General features: G+C 43.2%; 1 protein-coding gene across 1 annotated transcript; it reads left to right on the forward strand.

Annotated features, from left to right (window-relative positions):
• The first annotated feature begins 1,354 nt into the window (after positions 1-1,354).
• agpat3 (1-acylglycerol-3-phosphate O-acyltransferase 3) lies at positions 1,355-16,978 on the forward strand. Its single transcript, XM_080498678.1, has 10 exons — positions 1,355-1,575; positions 9,486-9,543; positions 9,993-10,221; positions 10,636-10,805; positions 10,944-11,105; positions 12,215-12,368; positions 12,462-12,564; positions 13,214-13,289; positions 13,470-13,668; positions 14,333-16,978. Exons 3-10 carry the CDS (start codon positions 10,044-10,046, stop codon positions 14,422-14,424), a joined length of 1,134 nt encoding a protein of 377 aa, XP_080354804.1. The 5' UTR covers positions 1,355-1,575; positions 9,486-9,543; positions 9,993-10,043; the 3' UTR covers positions 14,425-16,978.
• Positions 16,979-22,009: the final 5,031 nt, after the last annotated feature.

Here is a 22,009-nt window from a genome sequence, read left to right on the forward strand (position 1 = left end):
ATTCCCTCAAGTTATCTTAAGTTCAATCTTGATTTCTGCTCAATTTGCTTGCTTGATGGTATTTTTATTTTCCATCAGTATAAATGTCATACATAAACTGCATGAGTAGAAGAAATATATCAATAGATTTATTTACATCTATCTGCAAAGGCACACCTATTTGTATTTTTTTTTTTTTTTTGTCTTTGCTTTTTTATAATGTTGGACACTTCTTCAATCATTTTGCTATGTTCATACAATATTGTGTGTGTGAGCTCAGGTGAGTCTGTGTGGAGTTTGATCAGCACTAATCCACAGTATGAATGATCAGCATTATCCCAGATAACCACACAGGCCAATTTGTCTGGCCAGTGTCCAAGTGTAATCTGGATACACCAACAAACTGCTGGGAGGACACTTTATTTGCAACAAAATAACCGGAGACAGAAAATCCAAGACTTCACTGATAAAATGGAGGGCACCAATCATTGGTAATTGTCTTAATGTAGTTGTCCAGATAGCATGGGAAATGTCCAACAAGGACTCGAACACGACGTGTGCTCAGAAGATTTTAATCCCCGTTTGCCTGGCCTTGACGTCGTGGTGCAGTTCAACAGATGTACCAGCAGGGGGCAGAAGAGCGCCGCATCGACAAAACACGTGCACCTGCTCAGAGGTCAAACCGATGACGCCACAGTGTCTGCATGGAAGCTGCTTTCAAAACATTTTCCACAAGTTCCCTAATCTGCGCCTCTACACATCTGTATCGTTTCAGACAGACACTAATTCAGACGTGACAATATAAATAAGCTGTTCAGGACTAAGAGTGTCACAACAACCAATATGCTTCATAAGACAAAAAAAGAGATGTGTTGTTGACAAATTCCCTTTGGATAAGTTGATCACTGTAAGATCATGTATTTATTGTTATTTTATATCCTTTGGTGACAAAAAAAAAATCCGAAAATATTAATTTAATTTTGGACTTGGTGATAACCTTTCATTCCAAATAAAGTGCACTATCGGCGGAAAGAGATGTACAAAATAGCGCTTAATTAGGTTGAAATTCAGTTCCAATAGCAGTGAATTGCTTCTTCTTCTGTTTCTTCTTCTACTACTTCATCTTCTGCTACTTCTTCTTCTGCTTCGTGTTCCTCTTGTAATTATTATTATATCAGCAGTATTAGTTTATGCTTTTTGTAGGCTTCATTTTGTTAAAAAGAAAAGTTTAATGAAATGTGAAGCATTAACTTGAAATCACATTCCCCGCTCCTTGTTCTTCACGTTCTCCGCACTGTTGTTTTCATCTGATGGGTAATTTTTGCCTTTATTCGTATGACAGTCGGTGGATGGGGGCGGACCGGATGTGGGCCATGCCACCTTCAGCTGGGCTCGGGAGGAAATGTGGGGCTTTAACCGACAAACAATAGCGCTCCTTCAAATCGCATTATCTCAAGTCCAGTTTGCTGCGTTTGTGAGGAAAGAAGAAGTGAGGCGTGTCCTTTAAACACACTCATTTGACGCCCCCCGAAGGCCGGAAAGCAGCGACGGAGTCCAGACTCGATCCACCGCCTCCCAAGTGGACAATCTCTCCCGGTAAGACCCGGCGCAGCCCCGCTACTCTTGCTGGCTAACAACCGGCTAACTAGCACGCTGGGGTGTCACGTACCGCGCCCGGAGGATGGGGGGGAGGAAGAGGACAGTCGGGTTCAGCTCAACGTCCCGTGAGAGCAGCTGCTCGGCTTCGAGTTGATTATAACGGTCCACGGCGGCGCTGCTCGTTAGCATGCTAGCTGCCGCTAGCGGCGGACTCCCGGTGCCGCTCGGTCCCGTAACCGCGGCTCCTGCTCAGCTGCCTCACGCCTCCGCTCGCTGCCTTTCACCCCCTGTCCCCGCGGGCTGTCTCCACAGGTGCACGGAGGGGTAGCGTTGTTTCTCTCGGCCACGTTAAGCGCGGCGGGCAGCTAGCTGAGGTGGGAGCCATGTGTGCTGACAGATGAGCCGAGTCAGTGGGACGGAGCCGGGCTGAACCAGCCATGCCGCATTGGTGCATGGAGCGGGTCTCTCGGTGGCACCGGGGCGGCTAAAACACCGGGAACTCACCACAGAATAGTTCATTTTGTGATGTTTTGAGTGTAAGTTAGAGATCGGGGCGTTCGGACTGCCAGCCTTCTGCCGGCTCCGCGTTGACCTGCTGCCACGCGCCACAAGGGAGGTTACTAAAGTTCATTCATGACTTCAAGCCTCTTGCTCACTTCGAACACTGCACGGATAAAGAACTGCTCCCACTCTTGTCCTCAGAATAGGTGTGCAAGTTAAGACTTCCTTCTTCAGACACAACTGTCTTTGCCTTTTCTTCCACCTCCACCAGCTTCAGGAAGCACAGTGTTGCACAGTCCCATAACCACAAGAGGTTGACTTCCACATGTCCATTTAATAACCACTGGGATTGTGCATGCAAGCAGCTGACCTTGACAGCTGGAGCTGCTCCAGTCCTTGGTGGCAAACGCCTTTTGGTTTAGACTGTAACATGGTAATCATAGTTGTGCCTTGAGGTAATGAAGGCAGTTATCCTATCAGCAGCATTCTGTTAATTATTGGTTAATTATCCCCCTGATCCCAGGGAACCCTGTCATTCTTTGCTTCAGATGGTTTTCTGTGTCGCTGACCAATTTCCAGGCCTCTGCAAACCCAGAGCCTTTCTATTTCCCTTCAGCTCTGTGTACTTTTTTTTACCCATTTCATACAACCCGCTATAGGACAGAATGCTCTATGTTGGAGTTTGCATGTTCTCCCTTTGCATGTGTGGGTTTTCTCCAGGTACTCCAGTTTCCTCACACAGTTCAAAAACACAATTTGAAGGATCAATGATGAGTTGGAATTGCCTGTGAGTGTGTGTGGTTGTCAGTTTCTTTGTCTGCCGTGTGATGGATTGGCAAACCGTCAAAGACGAACGCTGCCTTTGACGATCGCTGGGTGGATCCGTTCAGCCTCCTGCAACTCAAAGTTAGATAAGGCAGTTTAGAAGATGGATGCATGTGTGCTCTACTTATAAAACTATCACTATAATAATGATTATTGTTCAGGTTATAAAATCTCTGTTGAATGATATAATTAAAGCGTCCAGTATATTCTCTCTTTTTTCCCTGATGGTAAATATGAGCATGTAAACTCAAAATAAAAGGAACAGAAGTATTACTGAACACACTCTCAACCCTTATGTCTCAGTGTTTGTCTTTAATGACTGTCCTGCAGGTTTGAAGTGGCTTCCTTTTTAAACCCGCCTCAATCAAACAAATAGATTCATTTGGTCCTTGCAACAACTAATTTCTTTGAGTCGAGTAACTTGGTGACATTTACAATATGAATAGCAGGGCTCTCTTAAAGGCCTCGACTGGGAAACGCTTGTCGATGTAGTGAGTAATGCATCTTTCCAACAACAGGTTAACAAATAATTTTCAGACAAATGCATTCATGTTCACTCCCTAAACAGTTAGAAATACAATTTGTTTGATTGTAATTACTTCTCTTTAGCATTTATTTGTGCCATTGTATGTTTCAGTTTGGACGTAATGGAAGAATAAGACAGCTTGTTGAGGTTTTGGGTGAAGCCCACCACAGTGGGACACGCTGATGTTGATGTGACGGAGTTCAAAGTGCAGTGACGCGCCTGCTTACCGAGCAACTTATTGATCTGCCCTATCTGCGCGGTAATGCCCCGTAGGACTTTGAGACATGCACAGATAAGCCTTTATCTGAGTGATGCTGTCTTGGCTGTTAACTCAAGGGTTTGCCTCTTCCATTAATGTAGATCCCTTATACGCATTTCTATTTCGACATTGTGAGTCTGGTTTCATGCAAAGTAACTTTTCCAATGCACTCTTGACAGTCTTGCACATTAACCCCTCCATCGGTAATGATTCCTAATAATTGACTGAATGTGGAAAGAAGGACGTGCATTATCCCTGAATGCTAGCACTCCTCATTTATTACCATGGCTGCATGCTGAGGCGGTGCTAAAAGGGTTATGACCAGGTTTCAGTGATCCAAGGTCAATCTATATCAAACCAACCCTTCACCTAATTTGGAAAATTCTTACTGCGTCCCCCAGAGGTTACCCCCTCTCCAGAAGCTCTGAATAATATATAACCGTAGTTTTTAAGATGTTGTCATTGATGTCGTTGATTGTAAAATGAATGGCCTTCAGCTTATGTCTTACAGTTGGTGTGTAAAGCGCTTTCATTTTATCAAGTTATGTTAAAATCGAACCCATGCAGATGTAACGGGTTATTATTTGTTGTAATGGAGTTATTCCTTTTTCTGTCAGTGTGAATTTATATTGTATGACAATATTTCACTGAATGGAATTCAGTGAACTGTCCCTCTTACTTGGATAACAAAGAGGTAGTCATGCGTGATGTAAACTGCACATGTCTGACTTAATTGTGATTTGGAATTTGTTCACAGTATGTAGTGTGTTGTTTCACACTGGATTTTAATTCTTGGCTTAACTATAAATACAGTTGAACAGTAAGGTGCAGTTGCTTTCATTGCAGTTGATTAAAAAGAATAAAGCTACATTGAAACCAAATCTGATGTTGCTTCACATATTTTAGTCTCATCCACATCAGTAACATTAATATTGTGTTGATTGTATCCGAAGCTGTGGCATCAGTATCCAGTTTATCAACGTACACCTTTTAGTTTTTGGTCTGTTTGGTCTGCAAAAAAAACAAAAGGTCTGTTGATTGGTCACCGTGAACGACATTAAACTGTAGTACTACAGTGGTAATAATGATGGAACTAGAAATTATAGCTAAGTTTGTGTGCTGGTCAGTAATGTGGCGCTCTGTGCGGATTGAGAGCTTTTCATGCTCTGAAACATGAACGACCTTCATCGTCCAGCTATCACAGTGTATTTCTATCTCTGTTTATATTTGGCTTTATTGCCCGGCAGTTCCGACCCCGGGCCTGTGTTGTAGCCTTTGACCTGTTTGCTTCAGTTAACGCTTGACAGTTTGTTTCATCAACATTGACTTGGTCCAACAACCCAAAGGCTTTTGTTGACTCGTCATGCGGCTCAGTAATATTATATGTATCGCGACTTGGTTTCCCTATTTCAACATAAAACCAACAACAATGAGGTAGACACATTTGCGGTTTTCGAGAAAGCTGAGTGAGCAAGCATGAAGTGGCTGTTTTGAGGAAGCTGCCAATCATCTTTTCTGACGCTGGGTGTTACTTAACAGGTGGCTGGTGGATCATGAAAAGCTGCAATATGAGTGGTCACTTCAACCCAACAGATGCCCGACTGAAAACTCCACCCGGGCCGGTGAGAGCGCAGGCTTGTGCTTTGTTAATGTTAATGAGAGGTGACATATCCAGGGTGCCCATAGCCTGCTAATCAGCGCTAATCTAATCCACAGGATTAGCGGCTGGGAATGCATGTAAGACGCTCCTTACAGTACATGTGCACTTCTTCCCTTCCTGTTGTGAGCCATCTTTCTAGCTGTGGTACTAGCATTACCAAGCAGGCGCGAGTAGCATTTACTTCGGTGCTTTCTTATATGCTTGCTTTTCAATGGAGCGCCATTCTTTTTGATGATTTTTTTTTCTCTCTCTTTAATACGTATTTCACAGCTCTTCATTAATTTCATGAACTGATCGGGAAGTTCCTCTAAGAAACTGGGATCTGACTGTTTTCTTGCTGTCATCATCATAATCTCCCTCGCTCCTTCTGTGAGATTATCATGGCTGCGAGGCAGGGCAGCCTGTGACCATACGTCCACTGCTCTCTGCAAGGCCTTCTCTTTACATTTTCTTTCTGGCTTTGAATTGGTGGGACACTCGGAGCCAAAATGCTGAACCAAAGCGCTGTGATGATCTTCACTGGGATCTGTGGGGCACTGGTGGTCATGGCAATGGCCTACTATGTGTACTGGTAAGTTAAGTACGAGAATGATAGATCGGTGTAGAAATAGTTTACAGCACGTCCCCGTTTATCCTGATGAGTGGGGCACAAACCTTTGCAAGATAAATGAGGCTTTAAATATGAAAATGACTATACTAAAACACTCCCACCACAATATTACTGAACCTTGTGTTTGGAAACATAAGGACCTTAACAGTCCTTATGTTCAGACTCCTCTCCTTCAGTGTTTTAGTGTTTTGGTTGGAATAGATGCTGTATTTTGGTGGTGCGAAGCAGAGGCAGCTGTCCGGCCTTAAGCAGCTTTAACCCGGTCGGCATTACTAATCTTTCTTCAAGGCTGAGGGAGTTCACAGGTGGGCTCCACGCCCTTTGGATGGTGCGTCTCCTCTAATTTCAGTGTGGTTTTTTTCTAAATCTTCCGGAACAATTTGGTGTAGTGTCTTTTAATCTCAAGAGAATCGCAGTAGTTTGGTCAGCACCTGTTGATTTGCTTATTGAGATGGATGATGTGGTGAAGTTCTGACAATGGTGTTTTCTCTTTCCATGTTTAAATTCAGTCTATAGAGAGAGTCAGTTGTGAAGAATGTTTAAATGAAGAGGTTTTTAGTCAGTGGGGACTACTAACCCAACTGCCAAGGACATAAGGCGCTGCTCTAATCGGTTCCTCTTGACTGAGAAACACAGGCCGGTTTACCTGACGAGACACTTGCCCTGGCATGGTTAATTCGTTGTTTTTAATAGCATCATAGTAATTACACCATGTGGAAACTGAAGAGGCGAGGATCTCAGGCTTTCGTAACGTTCCTCAATGCTCACAGCCATTTCACCAAACCTAGGCCGGGGGGGCGTGGGGTTTACCACAAATGAGCTGGTATGGTCTTGACCAATAAAATAAACAAATGTCACTAATAAAGTTCAGGGGAAAAAAAATGTTTTATTGCTCCTTGTATAGAATGAGAACTACATGAGCTTTTGTTCTGCGTCACCCTGTTGGCTCAATCAAGCTAATTTCCTTTACTCAACATTACACTTCCTGCAGTGTGTCAGTTACAGATATGCTGTTGATACCTAATTTAGATATCGTGCAGCCCTACATTCAGCTCACCAGTGACTTTCACGAGTTTTGTTGTTTTAGTTTATTTACTTCCTCAAAAAAGTATGGGTTTTCATACAAATTTGTAACGAAGCAGTCACTCCGTTCCACGTAACATCAATTTGACAGTGAACTCATTAAATGTGGCTGATTGGTCTTTTTATTTTGTGTACAGATGTGACAATGAGGTAAACAGCCAGTGGGTGAACTATATATTTCTAATTTTCTCAGTTTTTGTCTGCTCTGTTAAGACACCAGACATGCTCAGACACGGAGCAGATAGAAGAGGAGGGTAGAGTATGTGTGGAAATGAGAACAAAGTTCATGGCACTTTTGGAAATGCCTCCATCTGACCTGTCACACACAGTCACTGCTGGCTCTCGCAGCCAGACATTGTGCGAGGGAACTATCGATACAATCTATCGGTCACTTGTTGCTAAACGCTGCAATGTGGAAAAGTTCAAGAACAAGTTCAGAACTTTTGGAGGAAAAGGCTTGAAGTGACGTGATTATGAATACTTCATGTTGAGAAAAGTTCCGCGAACTCAAAGTCCACACAAATATGGTGGTTTTCTCATGAGCTGTTATGAGAGCTGAATGCAGATGGTTGATATGTTTAGAGTCCTCTGTACACATTGGTCCTACATCTGTTGATCGTTTCACACTGTGCACTAATGTAACTTTACCCCTCCAGCCTCTCTCCAAGTATGAACAAAGGTCACATCTGTAATGTAAGGCGGAGACAGCTGTGCATGTCACAGTCAGTGATGCATGATATACACATACAGGTGACAGCATTTCAGCACTACACAGATATTTCACAAACTTCAGAGGTTTTCCAGCATTTTGATGTTCATTGGGTCCGACAGACCGAACTGACCTTCGGTGGATGTGCCTGTAAGATTGATCTTCCTTCACACTTGTGGCCTTTTCATGAGTGTGTGTATTGTGCTACAGTACAGTAGAGGGACTGACTGCATTGGATGTTTGTCCACCCATAAAATTCTGGTGTCTACTACCGTCTAGAGGTTTAACTCGGGGGTTTGTTGGTTTGCTCCCCACTTGGAGGGAGCTCAAAGAATATATAGACTTCTTACAATGTTGGCTTTGTATATTTATGTTAAAGGTTTCTTGTGTTTATAGCTCAAAATGTCTTTCTTGTTTACTTACTGTCATCTAAGATTGCAGTTTATGACTCAGACTGTACTCGGTTGAAGAAGTAAGAAAGTAGTCGTTTCATACCCTCTGAACTAGACTGTCTGTTAGAAGAGTGTTTCCTTCGTGTTCCGTGGAATCGGCCCCCAGTGTTTCCCCTCTATCATGCAAACAGACGGCTTCCTCTTTTCCTTGCGTGCAGGTTACTGTGTGATTCAGATTGGTTAGATTTGTACACAGGCTGTTTCAAATATTGTAATAACTGGAAAGCCCATGGGCATTATGTAAAACATAGCAGGTGGAGGCCCAGCAGTCCTGGAGTGGCTTCAGAGATTAGACATGTTTTTCAGAACGGCTTTAAACTGGCTTGACCTACACTTTAATGGGCTTTGTTGCAGATGTGAGAACAGTACGCCTGCCAGTGGCTTCTCACTGATTGTAAAAGTCACAAGAACTGCTTGCATCAGTGAATGGTCTCATGCTGATTTTGGTTTCATCTCCACAGAGCGAGCTTCAGACCTCTGCACAGTACATAGCATGTTGTGAAATGCTCTCGTGTAACGGCAACGTCTAGTACACACCTGGGCTTTAAAGTACACCATATCCATCCTTCTTAGCAATGGATCTGATGTGCATGCTTCGCTCCAACGCAGAGACACCCTTGGACTGCTCCCCAGTGTGTCAGACACAGTCGGGTGTTTGCAGTTAATCTGCAGGAGGAAAGTGCAGATCACGAAATAAGCTCCCACAAAGCCAATGGGAAGTCCAAACTGTATGGCTTTTCCTGATTATTGGTGGACCGTCGCAAACTGCCTCTTAGCTTTGACATGTGATGGACAATTTAATTTTCAGCAGTCCAGATGCGAGGTGTTTTAAAAAAAATATATATATATAAACAGACATTAAACTTGGGGTTGGGGAAAGTTGTTGTTGATAAAGGCAATGTTTTGCTTTGGTTGAATGATCTTTCCTTCAGGTGTGTGTATTTGAACAGAGTTCAGTTAAAGGTTGCCTCTCGGGTCAAAAGTTAGTGTCCTACTGCTCAGAGCAAAAACACATTTCGTGTAAATATATTATACCTCTCCTTCTGACAAACCTTTGTGTGCCGAGCAGGAATGTCTCATCCTAGCGAGCGCTGTCCAGCAGTGTTTGTCCTTCTGGTGCAGCATTTACTTAGTGGTGGCTGTGTGCTGCCCACACTCGCCGGGATGAGCAGAGGCTATTTCTTACCTTGTTATTTCATTAGCAACCAGTTTGATCAAACATGCACTTTATTAAGTTCTGCTCTGCACTGCAGCTTCTCATGCACTGTTTGCTGTCTTTCAGGTCTGTGATATTGGCTGACGGACCGTGTAAAAGAGGCTTGTAAAAGGATTCCACCGTGGTAAGGTTCTCTTTGTTATTCACAGTTTCTCTTTGGAGCAGCGGTTACACTGTTCGGCTCATAGCACGAATCTCCCCAGTGTCAACCCAAATGGGCCTTGCGAGATAAATTTTTGATTAAGTTGCCCTTAGGTGTGACTTAATGTTATTTTCTGTGCTCTGTGATGGACTGGTGACCTGTGCAGGCTGTACACTGCCTTAACCCATCAGCTGGGATCAGCTCTTGCATCTATGATCCATCTACGACGAGCTAATTAAAGCAGTATAGAAAATGGATGGATGAACATTAGTCTAAATAACAGTAGACATTTATCATCTAATATTGAATCATTTGTCTCCCTACGCCACTTCCATTTCCCTCCCCACTCTCGTCTCAACATGCCTCGCTAATGTTGTTCTGATTGCAGTGGTACAGCCCCCCTCTTGACTTTACTTTGTGTTCCCTGGCAGGTTGGTCGTTGTGTATAGAGGAGCTTACCCAGCTCTCCGGGCTCCTCAGCCATGGCTCTGCTGGCCTACCTGAAGAGCCTGTTCATCCTGCAGCTGCTGATGGGCTTTGTGTTTGTGGTGAGCGGCCTCATCATAAACTTCATTCAGCTTTGCACCTGCATCCTCTGGCCGATCAACAAACAGCTCTACCGCAGAATCAACTGCCGGCTCTCCTATTCCCTCTGGAGTCGTAAGTACTTCATAGTCCCATCAGTCGCTATAAAATCTCATAGAATCTCAAAATGTGTAAACAAAAAGGTTCCAGGTTGCGGTTGTGAGTTGGATCATTCCGGCTCACACAGCGATGGGAGCAGCGATATTTGGGTCACCTGACAAATTGAATGGCACATGTAAGCGGAAACTGTTTCAGTGATGGAACGAGTATAAGTACAGCACAGATTAATATTCTCGCTCCCTTAAGCTTCAAATTAAATACTGGGTTTTTCTCGGCACATCCTCTACAGATCAAATTAATTGCTTCCCGCTAATACGGTTTGGTGCCAGACATATATTAGTTATAATAGACAATGAATTGACAAAAGCTTAAATACATCTGACATTTGTATGTTTGGAATGTAAAGCTATTGTGTATTTGTCTGTGTAGAGCTGGTGATGCTGCTGGAGTGGTGGTCGGGCACAGAATGCACCCTATACACTGACCAGGCTACGGTGGACAAATTTGGCAAGGAGCATGTCATCGTCATCCTCAACCACAACTTTGAGATCGACTTCCTGTGTGGCTGGACCATGTGTGAAAGATACGGCATCCTGGGGGTCAGTGAAGCACTTTGACAACTATTTAATAGCCCTGAGAGAAAAATATCCAAATTGACTTCTTTTAAGTCTTCAAAACAAGCATTGCACTTCTGATTTCTCCTTTTCCGAACATCTGCCCCTTTCTCTTTTCTCTAGAGTTCAAAAGTGCTAGCCAAACATGAACTACTGAAGGTTCCTCTAATCGGCTGGACCTGGTACTTTCTCGAAATCGTTTTCTGCAAAAGAAAGTGGGAGGAGGACCGAGACACTGTCTTCAAAGGACTGAACAGGCTCAAAAACTATCCCGAGTTTATGTGGGTAGGTACAAGCGGAAGTGCTATGTTTGTGTGTCTGTTTAAAGACGTGTTCACACCTGTCAGCTTGCATTCATGTCAAACACACGCTGATGTGATTGGTTTTTTTAGTGCCGTGTGTTTCTGGAACTGTGAAATGTTTCCTCAGAGCCAAACCAGCAGGTTTCTACTGGGGTTTTTTTTTTTTTTTTTTTCAACGTGAGCTACATTTTCAATAAAACGTTCAGAAGTTAACAGGCTGAAACAGCCATAACCCATAAGTTGAGTGATAATCCCTCACTTCCTAGTAAAACTATGTGAACGCCACTAGGCCAATTAAAGTAGATCAGAGGTCATCCTATTTACAGTGAGCACTTCCTACTCTTTGCTTGAGTTATTATTTTCCTACCCGCAGCTTGATGATCATGATAATTTTCTGCCAGCGTTCAGTGTTATTACCGTCTCATGACTGCACAATAGTTGGTATAACGTGTAAAAAAAGATGCATTGGTGGATTATCCAGTAATTTCTGAACAGGATTTCATCAGGTGGGACGTTGTGTTGTAGTTTTTTTTTTTTTGACCCAGTTTGTTTTACCTACATTGAACTTGGCAGCATTAGGTGCAAAAACACAATCCCATGTGTGCTCCAGCTGCATAAGAAAGGTCTCTGCATGAGGTAGTCTGATTCTTCCATTATTTGTTGAAACTTCATGAACTGGCCTTTACGTTGTGTATCCTGAAGTAGGCCTTCACTTTCCCCACACGTACAAAGCAGGTCCCGCTGTTTGTTGTTCACCTCTTTCCAGCAGGTGTAAATCTCTTCCAGTCTTCCAGTTCTCCCGCTTGGATTAGACAGATCAGCAGTTGATCTAATTACTCCTTAAGTCAAGCATCAGGTCACTGCTAATGACGAAGCTTTTGTGTGTTCAGAGAAATATGCCAACTTGTCTTTGGTTGAGCCGCTATCCACCTGTCTGCTTTAGCGCCACTGAGCTGTTGTTCACTCAAGCAGAAGTAGGGTAGTGGATGGGAGGGAGGAAAAGCAGTCAATTCAAGCTTGTTATTTTTTGGGGTTTTCTTTTTACAAACAGGTGTCAGTGTGTGTACTAACACTGCTGCTGTGCCTTTCCAGTTTCTCCTGTACTGCGAGGGCACCCGCTTTACAGAGAAGAAGCACCAGATCAGTATGCAGGTTGCAGAGAGTAAAGGCCTGCCCAAGCTCAAATATCACCTGTTACCCCGGACCAAAGGCTTCACCACCACACTGCACTGTCTCAAGGGCACAGGTTGGACTGTTAAACTCCAAATGCAGCGTTTTCTACCTTTCCAGAGGAGGTTTGTTTGTCCTGCTCTAAGTCAAGAGTTTGTGTCTTCCACAGTAACTGCTGTGTACGATGTGACTCTAAACTTCAAAGACAACCAGACTCCCACTCTCCTGGGCATCGTCAATGGCAAGAAATACAAAGCAGACATGAGTGTAAGGTGAGTGGCTCCGATGTCCACCAGCTTGCTAGCGAGCTCTCACTGTCCCAGTTCCACTTGCCTATGAACTTTGTTGCCGCTCACACTTTAGACACCCGAACACTGAGACTCGGCACTGCCAGCACATTATTTTACGTGTAAAAGTGTGAAATAATAAATTAATTTCAAGCACTTTGGCCTTCCACCAGCAGCATTTTGAATTTTTGCTGTCTTCAGTAGCAGGCTCGGTTTAAGTTGAGAGGCCCCTCTAGTGGTAAGAAGGTGGAACTGCAGACCATTGCTGTTCTTCATTCCAACTTCCCAAAAGTCAAGTTTTGGGAGGTTGTAATGAAGGACAACATTTCTCCACTTATTCTTTTTTCTTCTTCTCCACTTACTTCTTTTTTTTTCACATGAAATTTTCTGGGAATCCGACATGCAGGGAATAGAACACTCCCTTCTCAGTGAGACAATATGTCTCTCATCAAAAAGCAAACTTTGATACGTGTTTGGATAAGCTACTGTTTGAGTGTTTTGACCGATAACGATGCTATGCACAGGCACTCTTTATCTACACTGCAAAAAATGAAACTATAAAATTAACAAAGGCATAATGCTGTTCATTTGATTCTAAAATGGTGTGATATTTATTTTCTCTTGCACCTCCCAGGCGGTTCCCTGTGGAGGACATACCGGACGATGAGCGGGAGTGTGCTGACTGGCTGCACAAGCTCTACCAGGAGAAGGTAAGGTGGCACTAAGCACACATTCATTTTTCAAAAAATGTACCAATCACATTATGATTGGTAATGGATGCAATAACTTTAAACATAAAAACGCATCTCGGGACACACTCGCTTGTCGTTTCTTCTCTTTCAATGAAGTTGTGGAATTGGTGGCAATCAGTAGTTCTCTGCTTCCCCCAGGATGCCTTACAGGAGATGTACAACAAGGAAGGCAAGTTCCCTGGACCCACAATCGTCCCACCCCGCCGACTGTGGACGTTGCTCAACTTCCTGTTCTGGGCCACGCTGCTGCTTTCACCGCTCATCAAGTTTGCATGCGGAGTAGCTGTCAGCGGCTCCCCTCTCCTCATCATCGGCTTCACCATCTTCCTCATCATAGGTGAGTAAACCCTCAGGTGGGGAGGCGCTAGTCCTGTAGCTTTATCTCACTACGTTTCACTTCTCCCTCCCTACGTCTTACTACTTCTATTTTGAGGAAGGTTGTTTTTCTAAGCGTGTGATTTTTAGTTTTGCACTTGAACATTGATTTGTTCATTTTGTTTGCACCTTTATGTTCCTTCTCAACACCCATTTTGACTTGAGAATAAATCAAGTATTGAGTCTCAGGCTCTGAATGTGATTATTTTAATAAAAGGTACTAGATTCTACATGGCTGAAATTAAATTGAGGAACACTGAGGAAGGAGTTGAACAACAACCCAGTCTTCACATCTTAAGATATCTTTGGATATCAGCAGGACAGAAATGATCTCCGCAGTCCCACTTTACACTTACAGCTTGAGTGTTTTTGTTTAGAGTAACAAGCAAATTTACATTGTTACTATTATTTTTATGCTCTGTTTTATGTTTTTGCATCTTGTCTCACCTGCACCAGTGGATTTGAGACTGAAATCTGACACAGCCTCTTTCTCGTTTGACTCGAGGGGGGGGGGGGGGGGGGAGCAGAGTTGTTCTACTGGTTCCCTTCAGACTCTGTGCTTTTTAACTTTTGTTTGACTGTCCTCATTCACTCTGCTCTTTGTTCCTCTTGTTCTTCCCTCCCAGCCTCCATAGCGATCCGCCGCCTCATAGGGGTCACCGAGGTGAAGAAAACAGGCTCCAGTTACGGCGACCAGGAGGCCAAGAAACAAAACTAAAATGCCCCCCCTCCCTCTCTCCCTCCCTTCCCCGTGTATGGCCGTCTCTGTGCGGCTGCCCTGCGGTGTCTCTCGACCACCCTACTCCATCCTCCTCCTACTGTCGAGTCAGTTGGTAGGTCGGGGAGAAGACCAAGCTGTGAAAACATAATGCTGGCCAGAGTTTAAAAAAAAAAAAAAATTGGAGCGGCACTATCGAGAGGGAGAGTGTAGAAGGTCTGGGGTCTGAGCTCTCTGGTGTATCACAGAACACGAGGAGGAGGAGGAAGGGGGGGATGCAGTACTGTGTTTTTCCTGCATCATTTGTTTCAGTCCAGCTCGCCCTCCTACGTAAAGCCGCATTCCTCTCACTTAACACCTGAGGCTCAGATCCCAACATGTCTGAGGTCACACAGACCTCCATTCAGCCCATTCCCCTGCTCAGCACCACCTACCACCACTTCCTTACACAGTCATCAGCCAATCAGCGAGTGGGGGTGGGGATGTTGATTTGCCCACAGAACAGAGCATTTTATACCTTGTAACCTGAGCCTCCACCAGGGGGCGGTGCAGCTCCACACAGCAGTGTGTCACATGCAGGCCGTCTCCCTTCTTCTCACTAAGTGGGACTTGTAATGGGAATCGGTGCCTTGAGGCCCAGCCTGCTTTTCTTTAATGGGGTCATTTCACCCAAATCACAAAGAATTTACCATTTCACCCTTTGACGGATGGCGTAATGGTGAATATGTCTGCCATTAATAACTTTACTGCTACAATGACATAATGAGGTGATGGAATTGTGTTTAAAAAAAAAAAAAAAAAAAGTATCTAGACAAGCAAGATGTTGAATGTAAAGGTGAAGTTGTGAAGTTCATTGCTGTTAAAAAACAAAAAAAAACTGTTTAGTGTTTAGTTTTTAAGGAGTATTTCATCACCAAAAGAAAGATCAGTCTGGCGTCATTGAATTGTTGAAGCGGCAAAACACTGAAAAGTTTTCAGATTTGTCGACGCCACAAAGGTGACGTGGTCTTCCTGTGATCTCGGTGGAGTTGACCCTCCAACATCCTGGTTTGGAGAGGCTGGCGTCTGTTCTGCTGCAGCAAGGGCTCTGAATGTGAAACACGTCCTTGTTAAAGATGCCTACCATCTGTTACAGGTCTCATTCGTAGCCCACAGCACCGAACCGCCCACTCAGCTCAGCTCAATCTTCAACTTGTGTTTCTACTCTCACCCGCTTCACACGCTCATTCATGCTCTGACCTCCGAAATGTGACCCGAGTCCAAAACACTGAAGCAGGTCGACACGCCTCGATGCCACTCGTGCAGCTCGCCATCTGACGCAACTGCAGAAATCCAGAAGGTCACCCGCTGTCTTCATGCCACCACTTCTTCACTTCTTCTTCTGCTCTCCAGATGTAGACTGCAGTAGTGATCTTTGAACCTTTGCCTTAATTCAAGCTTGCTCAGGCAAGGGATCGCTTATTCGCCACCCCTTTAAAAATAGCACTCACCTCTTCTTTCTGTAATGTTGTCACTCTCTCCTCCCATTACAGCATGCATTCACATGGTTTGATTACCAAAAATGCATTGATAATTGAACATTGTGGAACTTTGGAACTGGTTTTGTTGATGCTGCTCACGCACATCATGCTGGCAGCTTTTGTTTTGGTCTCATCCATTTTATAATTTTGAAATCCCACACATGATTGTGTTGAACTGAGTCACGGATTTAAAGCAGTAGAAGATCTTCCCCCCCCCTCTTCTCCATGCCACATTCATTATGTTCCGTAAGCTCTCTCTTTACCACTTTAAATACTTGTGCCCCCCCCCCCACTGTAGGTGTCCCCATTCAGACTTGCAAGCCTTAATTAGTGCCGCTTTATTTAAACAGGGAAACTGAAAAACGGTGGTCACGAAGGATCGGCACTTTAAAAGGTCATCAGTACATCAACAGGGAGCTTTATTGTCCGGCTTCTTTCTGTGAAGTTTTGCAATATAAAAAAATAAAATAAAAAATCAATACAGGGCTGGATGAAGTCACTTCTTAATTGAAAGGTTTCTGTTTCTAATCAACTCACTCCCAAGAAAAAAAATTACAAACATACTTGTTGCATTACAGTAGTTAATGGTGGAAAAAACTGTTGAAAGCCCAGCTTTCAACAAATCTGTTTTCTCTGAAATCCTAACCAACAAATCTGATATGCGAGCTGCCCAAGCCAACTTGTCTTTCAGTGAAAATCAATGGTGAAGTAGAAAAAGTTTCCCCAGAGGTTCCTGTGTTGGACAAAAGCTTTTCACGCAGGATGTTTTGGTTTCTCAATTGAGCAAAGAAGTAAAACTACTTTTGGGTATATATATCTTCTTCTTCTTTTTTTTTTTTAGATCTTGAACTTTTGAATGCAATCAAATAACATAAAATGCCACCACCGTAGAACGTACTACTTTTTAAAATCTCCAAAATGACCCAGTTAGCAGCACCTCTTGCAACGGCTTTTTGTTTCGTTTTCTACGGCTACTTTTATGTTCTCTTCAATTCAAACACTTGAGATTATTAAAGGATTTAATCACAAACAAACTGCTACTCGTTTGACTTATTTGGAATTGTGTGAGTTTTCTGTGCACGTGCAGCCAGTAGGGTCAAAGAAGCTCAATTCCAAGCATTTTAATCCTCCCATCGTCTTCTTCTCCATCAACACACCGGCATCCTTCCTTCCTCCCTCCATCGTCACAACATCCACAACCTGCGACTGAGACCCCGGCGTGAAAGTCATGCACGTGTGACGTGGCGTGAGAATCTGTACATAACATGAACGATGAATGTCACGCTCACTTTTAGAAATTGTAGAGATGGACATAGCTGCTCTTTAGACCCCTTGAATGACACGAGGACTGAAGTTCAACCAGATGTCCGCGGGCCATTTTTTCCCCCCCCAACACGTCGTCACCTGATGTGTGACGTGGCGCAGTGAGACTGTACATAATGTGTACATAATGTAAATGACGACAGCCTTCAGTTTTAGAAAGCGCAGAGACGTTCCTCTGTTGAACCACGGCCTGGAGCCACTGAGCTCTCCACCCGAGTGCAGAGAACTGTAAATACCTTCAGCGACGCCTCGCTTCTGATTCAAACTGCAGGCAACAAAGTGATGCTCACAAAGCATTTTCAGACTTTGTAATTAATTATGGTTTCTTACTGTAGTCGTCACTTTTTGTGCATGATGTGCGTTATTGCACAGTCACTGAATCGAGTTAATCATGACTCAGGGACTTTTACAGACTGGAAATGCAACAGCTGTGGCATTAATTCTAAATCTGAATAAAAAGGCTTTCTGGGGAAAATGTGTGAGTCATGTTTTTGTTGGCGCACCAGTTATTGTTTGTTTCTTGACTTGTCGTTCTTACCAGTTTAATTCATAAATGGAATATTTACATTTATTCTGATCAAAGTATATGTTAAATTAAAGTGAACCATCCTCCCCGAGCATTATAATACTGTTTTGTAAATGTTTTTTTCTCTAACACAATTCAACCTGAAACATCTCTATAATGTGAGAATAATTCACATAAACAACATTAAGTCTGTTGTAAGTTTAATGAGTTAATGAGATGCAGCATCTGGGGCTCTGCTGGGCACCTTACTGGTCCGGAAAATAGTGACGGCGGTAACGTGTTACTTGGCGTCCACATTTTTTCAGTAACGAGTAATCTAACGCGTTATAGCGTCTCCACCTGCTCAGGACACTTTAACATCAGCATATTACATTTTAACACTTCACATCACAGGTCACTCATCGAACCACCAACCTTAAGTTGGGAATAGCTCACCGGTATCCTGTGCAAACTGTCTTGTGGTGAGAATGTCTGGTGTGAACCCTTAACTATCTCAGGTCTGTTTTCCTTCACCAGCCACAGTTTTGGAACATGCAGGATTACTGAAAGAAAATATCCAACATAAGTGTGTGTTTTTAATTGTGATAAGCTGGACGAATTTCTGTTTCTACTAAAGAACAAACAAAGTTTCTATCTATTTATCGACAGTGGTGGGGGGGGAAAGTGTTTGGTCCTTTCCTGATTTTTTTTACTTTTTTGTATGTTTTCATGTTTTAAACAATAGTCGAAGATAACACAAGTAAACACAAAATGCAGGTTTTAAATGAAGGGTTTTATTCATGAGGAAGAGCAAAATCCAAAGCTCCATGGCCCTGTGTGAGAAAGTGTTTGCCCTTTAGCTCCTGTTAAAACATAACTGTGGTTGATCACACCTGAGTTCAATTTCTGTAGCCACACCCAGGCCTGATTGCTGCACACCTGTTCTCAATCAAGAAATCACTTGGAGAGAACCTACCTGACAACCAGTGAAGTTGACCAAAAGCTATAGACACCATGTCAAGATCCAAAGAAATTCTGGAAAAAAAAAAATAATAATTGAAATCTATCAGTCTGGAAAAGGTTATAAAGCCATTTCTAAAGCCTTTGGGACTCCAGCGGACCACAGTGAGAGCCATTATCCACAAATGGTGAAAACATGGAACAGTGGTGAACTTTCCCAGGAGTGGCCGGCCGACCAAAATGACCCCAAGAGTGCAGCGGCGACTCATCCAAGACGTGACGGAAGACCCCACGACCACATCTAAAGAACCGCAGGCATCACTTGCCTCAGTTAAGGTCAGTGTTCATGACGCCACCATAAGAAATATCTACTTTTTCCCAACCAGTAATCACTGTACAATCGTCACTGTGCATTACTATTGTAGCGTCCTGCAGAATGTTGGAAAGGAAGATGAGTTTGTTTATTAAAAAGTAGCACAGAGCAGGTAGTGCAAGTCAATAAATAATTAGTGCATCTACAAAATTGACCCAGTGCTACCTGAGTACAATTTGCTGAAAACAATTAGATTTTCTACTACAATAAGATTGTTCAGTTCTGTATATATTGGGTGCGTTTTGTGTAATTGTGAGAAAATGATAGTGAATCCAGTTGAAAGTGAACCCAGAGGTACCCAAGGGCAGGGCCGGAGTGGGACCCATTATCAGCCCTGGAGTTGCAGACCTCAGACCGGCCCACTTTAGGTCACCAACTATTAAAATCTTGCATGTGTGAAGTCTACAATAGTTGAGGTGCTGTATCTGGCTGACTGGCGCAAGAGGAAGAAACTTCTCCTCAATGTCGACAAAACAAAAGAAGTCATTGTTGACTTCAGGAGGAGCCCACCCCGCCACTCTCCACTGATTATTAACAACACAGCAGTGGAGGTTGTGGAAAGCACCGAGCTCCTGAGGGGGGGAACATAACCAACAATCTTTCCTGGTCCGTGAACACATTGTCCCAGGCAAAGCAAGCACGGCAGCATTTGCACTTCCTCTGCTGGCTTCTGAGAGGAAAAACCTGAGCCTGAAGTGCAGAACCACCAGGTTCTGCAACAGCTTCATTCCTCAGGCCATAAGACTGTTGATCTGTAAATAGCCTGGCATCAGGTATGAGGATGATGCAATAATTATAATCCAGTGCAATAATGATCATATTATGCCTTGTTGGCACCTCATTCACTGTTTTAAATGTGTGATTTTACGGCATGTATTTATACTTTTACTTTTCCTGTTTTTGAGCCTTGTGTAGAAATATTTCACTCTTGTATGCGCCTACGGGTGTATGTATTAAATGACAAAGCATTATCTATCATATATCTATCTGTTCTGGAAAGCCTTTTAATTCAGTGCATTTTTATAAAATATGTACAGTTCATTGCAAGTTATACATTATACAATACATCTTTTTTTTGATAATTTGAGTCTATATTTCAAATGAGTGTTAACAGATATCCAAACCTTAAAACTGAAAAAAATATATAAAATATTAGATTCAAAATCTAGAATTTCAAAATGTATTTTCTCGAAACATGGCCAACCCAATGCTGTGATCATGCTTGATGCTGCTGGATCCTGCTTCTGAGGAGCCAAAAGACAGTTTCCATGTTATGTGGCTTTGCATTATACTATTATCCAGCAAACAGTTTTGGAGCCCCCTCCCCCTGCACGGTTGGATTGGTGGAGGATGGGATTTCGGGGTGACCTGGTAGGGGGTAGGGTGTCTGAGCATGCAAGTGAGACGGTGTGTTCAGATGTGAGCGCTTGCTGTGTACGTATGGGGTATCGGTGGTGGGGTTCTTTGGAGGGGTCAGGGGGAGGAGCGAGAACGACGGTGGTAGGCATGCAGAACTTCTGGGTGTGGGAGGTTGGCTGTCCTCTGACCAGACCCAGCCAGGCCTTCATTCTTCCTGGCTCTGGGGGGGGGGGTAAATCTTCTGCGTTTTCCTGGGGGGCTGTCGGTTGCCTGGGAGACGGTGTCTGGGCAAGATGGCCTCGGGTCCCGGGGTGTCACTGCAGGCCTCCCCACAACAGTTTTGGCCACACCCAGTGGGCAAACCACACACACACACACACACACACACACACACACACACACACACACACACACACACACACACACACACACACACACACACACACACACACGCTCACTCCCTCCCATACCTTATCAGTTGCTCTGAAATTAGGCTTTCTCCAGGAGTCAACATATGTTTAGATTTATGTATAAAATGTGTTTTATTGTTGTGAAGTCGAGCACTGTATTTCAACACGCACAATTTTCACATTTAATTTCTTTTCTCTCATTTTGAAAATGAGCTTGACTCTTATTTAGTAAATGAGTTGATATTGTCTCAGCAGACAAACATATACTTTCAGTTACGTGATAATAAATATTGTCAAACCAATTTTTGAATTACACCGAATTAATTTGATTTGATAATCAGCTGTTGATTACATGAAGAGGCTACTTAAATATATGTCCATCCATCTTCTAATTGGTTTAAAACTAAGCCAAGGTCACGGGACCTGGACAGGTCGCCAGTCCCTCACAGGATAAACATACAGCCACACACTCACATTCACATCGAGAGGCATTTTACTGTCACCAATTAACCTCACATGCATGTTTTTGGACTGTGGGAAGAAAGCACAGTATACTTAAATATATATCACACTAAAATGTGCATTAGAAAATGTAAATGGTAAGACATTCTGATCTTCTGGACCTTTGCATCAAGAGATTTTGTCAAACTGGACCTCTGAACATATTAATTGGATACCCCTGTTTTAGACTGATTAATGGTGGAGTACTAACTAATGAGATATTGGTTATCTGATGAAAACAAAATGAACTGTGTATCTCTGATAGTGCTCCAAAACCCTGATTAGGGTGTTCAAATTGTTAGATATCCTTCAGATCCATTTACCTCAGTACACTATCGGATTATGTCACATTTTCTTCTTCACTGAAGCACACACAACCGTGTGAACACTTTAACACAAAATTGGCTCAATAGAATGGAAAGGACTGGGGATTTACATTAGGTTTAGTTGTGCTCTACTGGACATAAAATTTATACAATTGATTTATAAAATTTTGGCGATAAGTATGATTTGCGAGAGATTTCCATCTGAAATTCCTGGAAAAAAAAAAGTGATTTAATAAAATGAAATCAGTTGACTGCATGAAGAGAACTCTACTCAATCTGTGAAAATAGTCATGTAAAATCTAAATGAA

Source organism: Blennius ocellaris, assembly GCF_963422515.1.
Source record: "Blennius ocellaris genome assembly, chromosome: 6".
Taxonomy (NCBI): domain Eukaryota; kingdom Metazoa; phylum Chordata; class Actinopteri; order Blenniiformes; family Blenniidae; genus Blennius; species Blennius ocellaris.

Coding starts and splice junctions, on each gene's coding strand:
- agpat3 (XM_080498678.1), top strand. CDS start 10,044: ATGGCTCTGCTGGCCTACCTGAAGAGCCTGTTCATCCTGCAGCTGCTG. Junction 10,806..10,943: donor AAAGATACGGCATCCTGGGG/GTCAGTGAAGCA, acceptor TCTTTTCTCTAG/AGTTCAAAAGTGCTAGCCAA. Junction 11,106..12,214: donor ACTATCCCGAGTTTATGTGG/GTAGGTACAAGC, acceptor GTGCCTTTCCAG/TTTCTCCTGTACTGCGAGGG.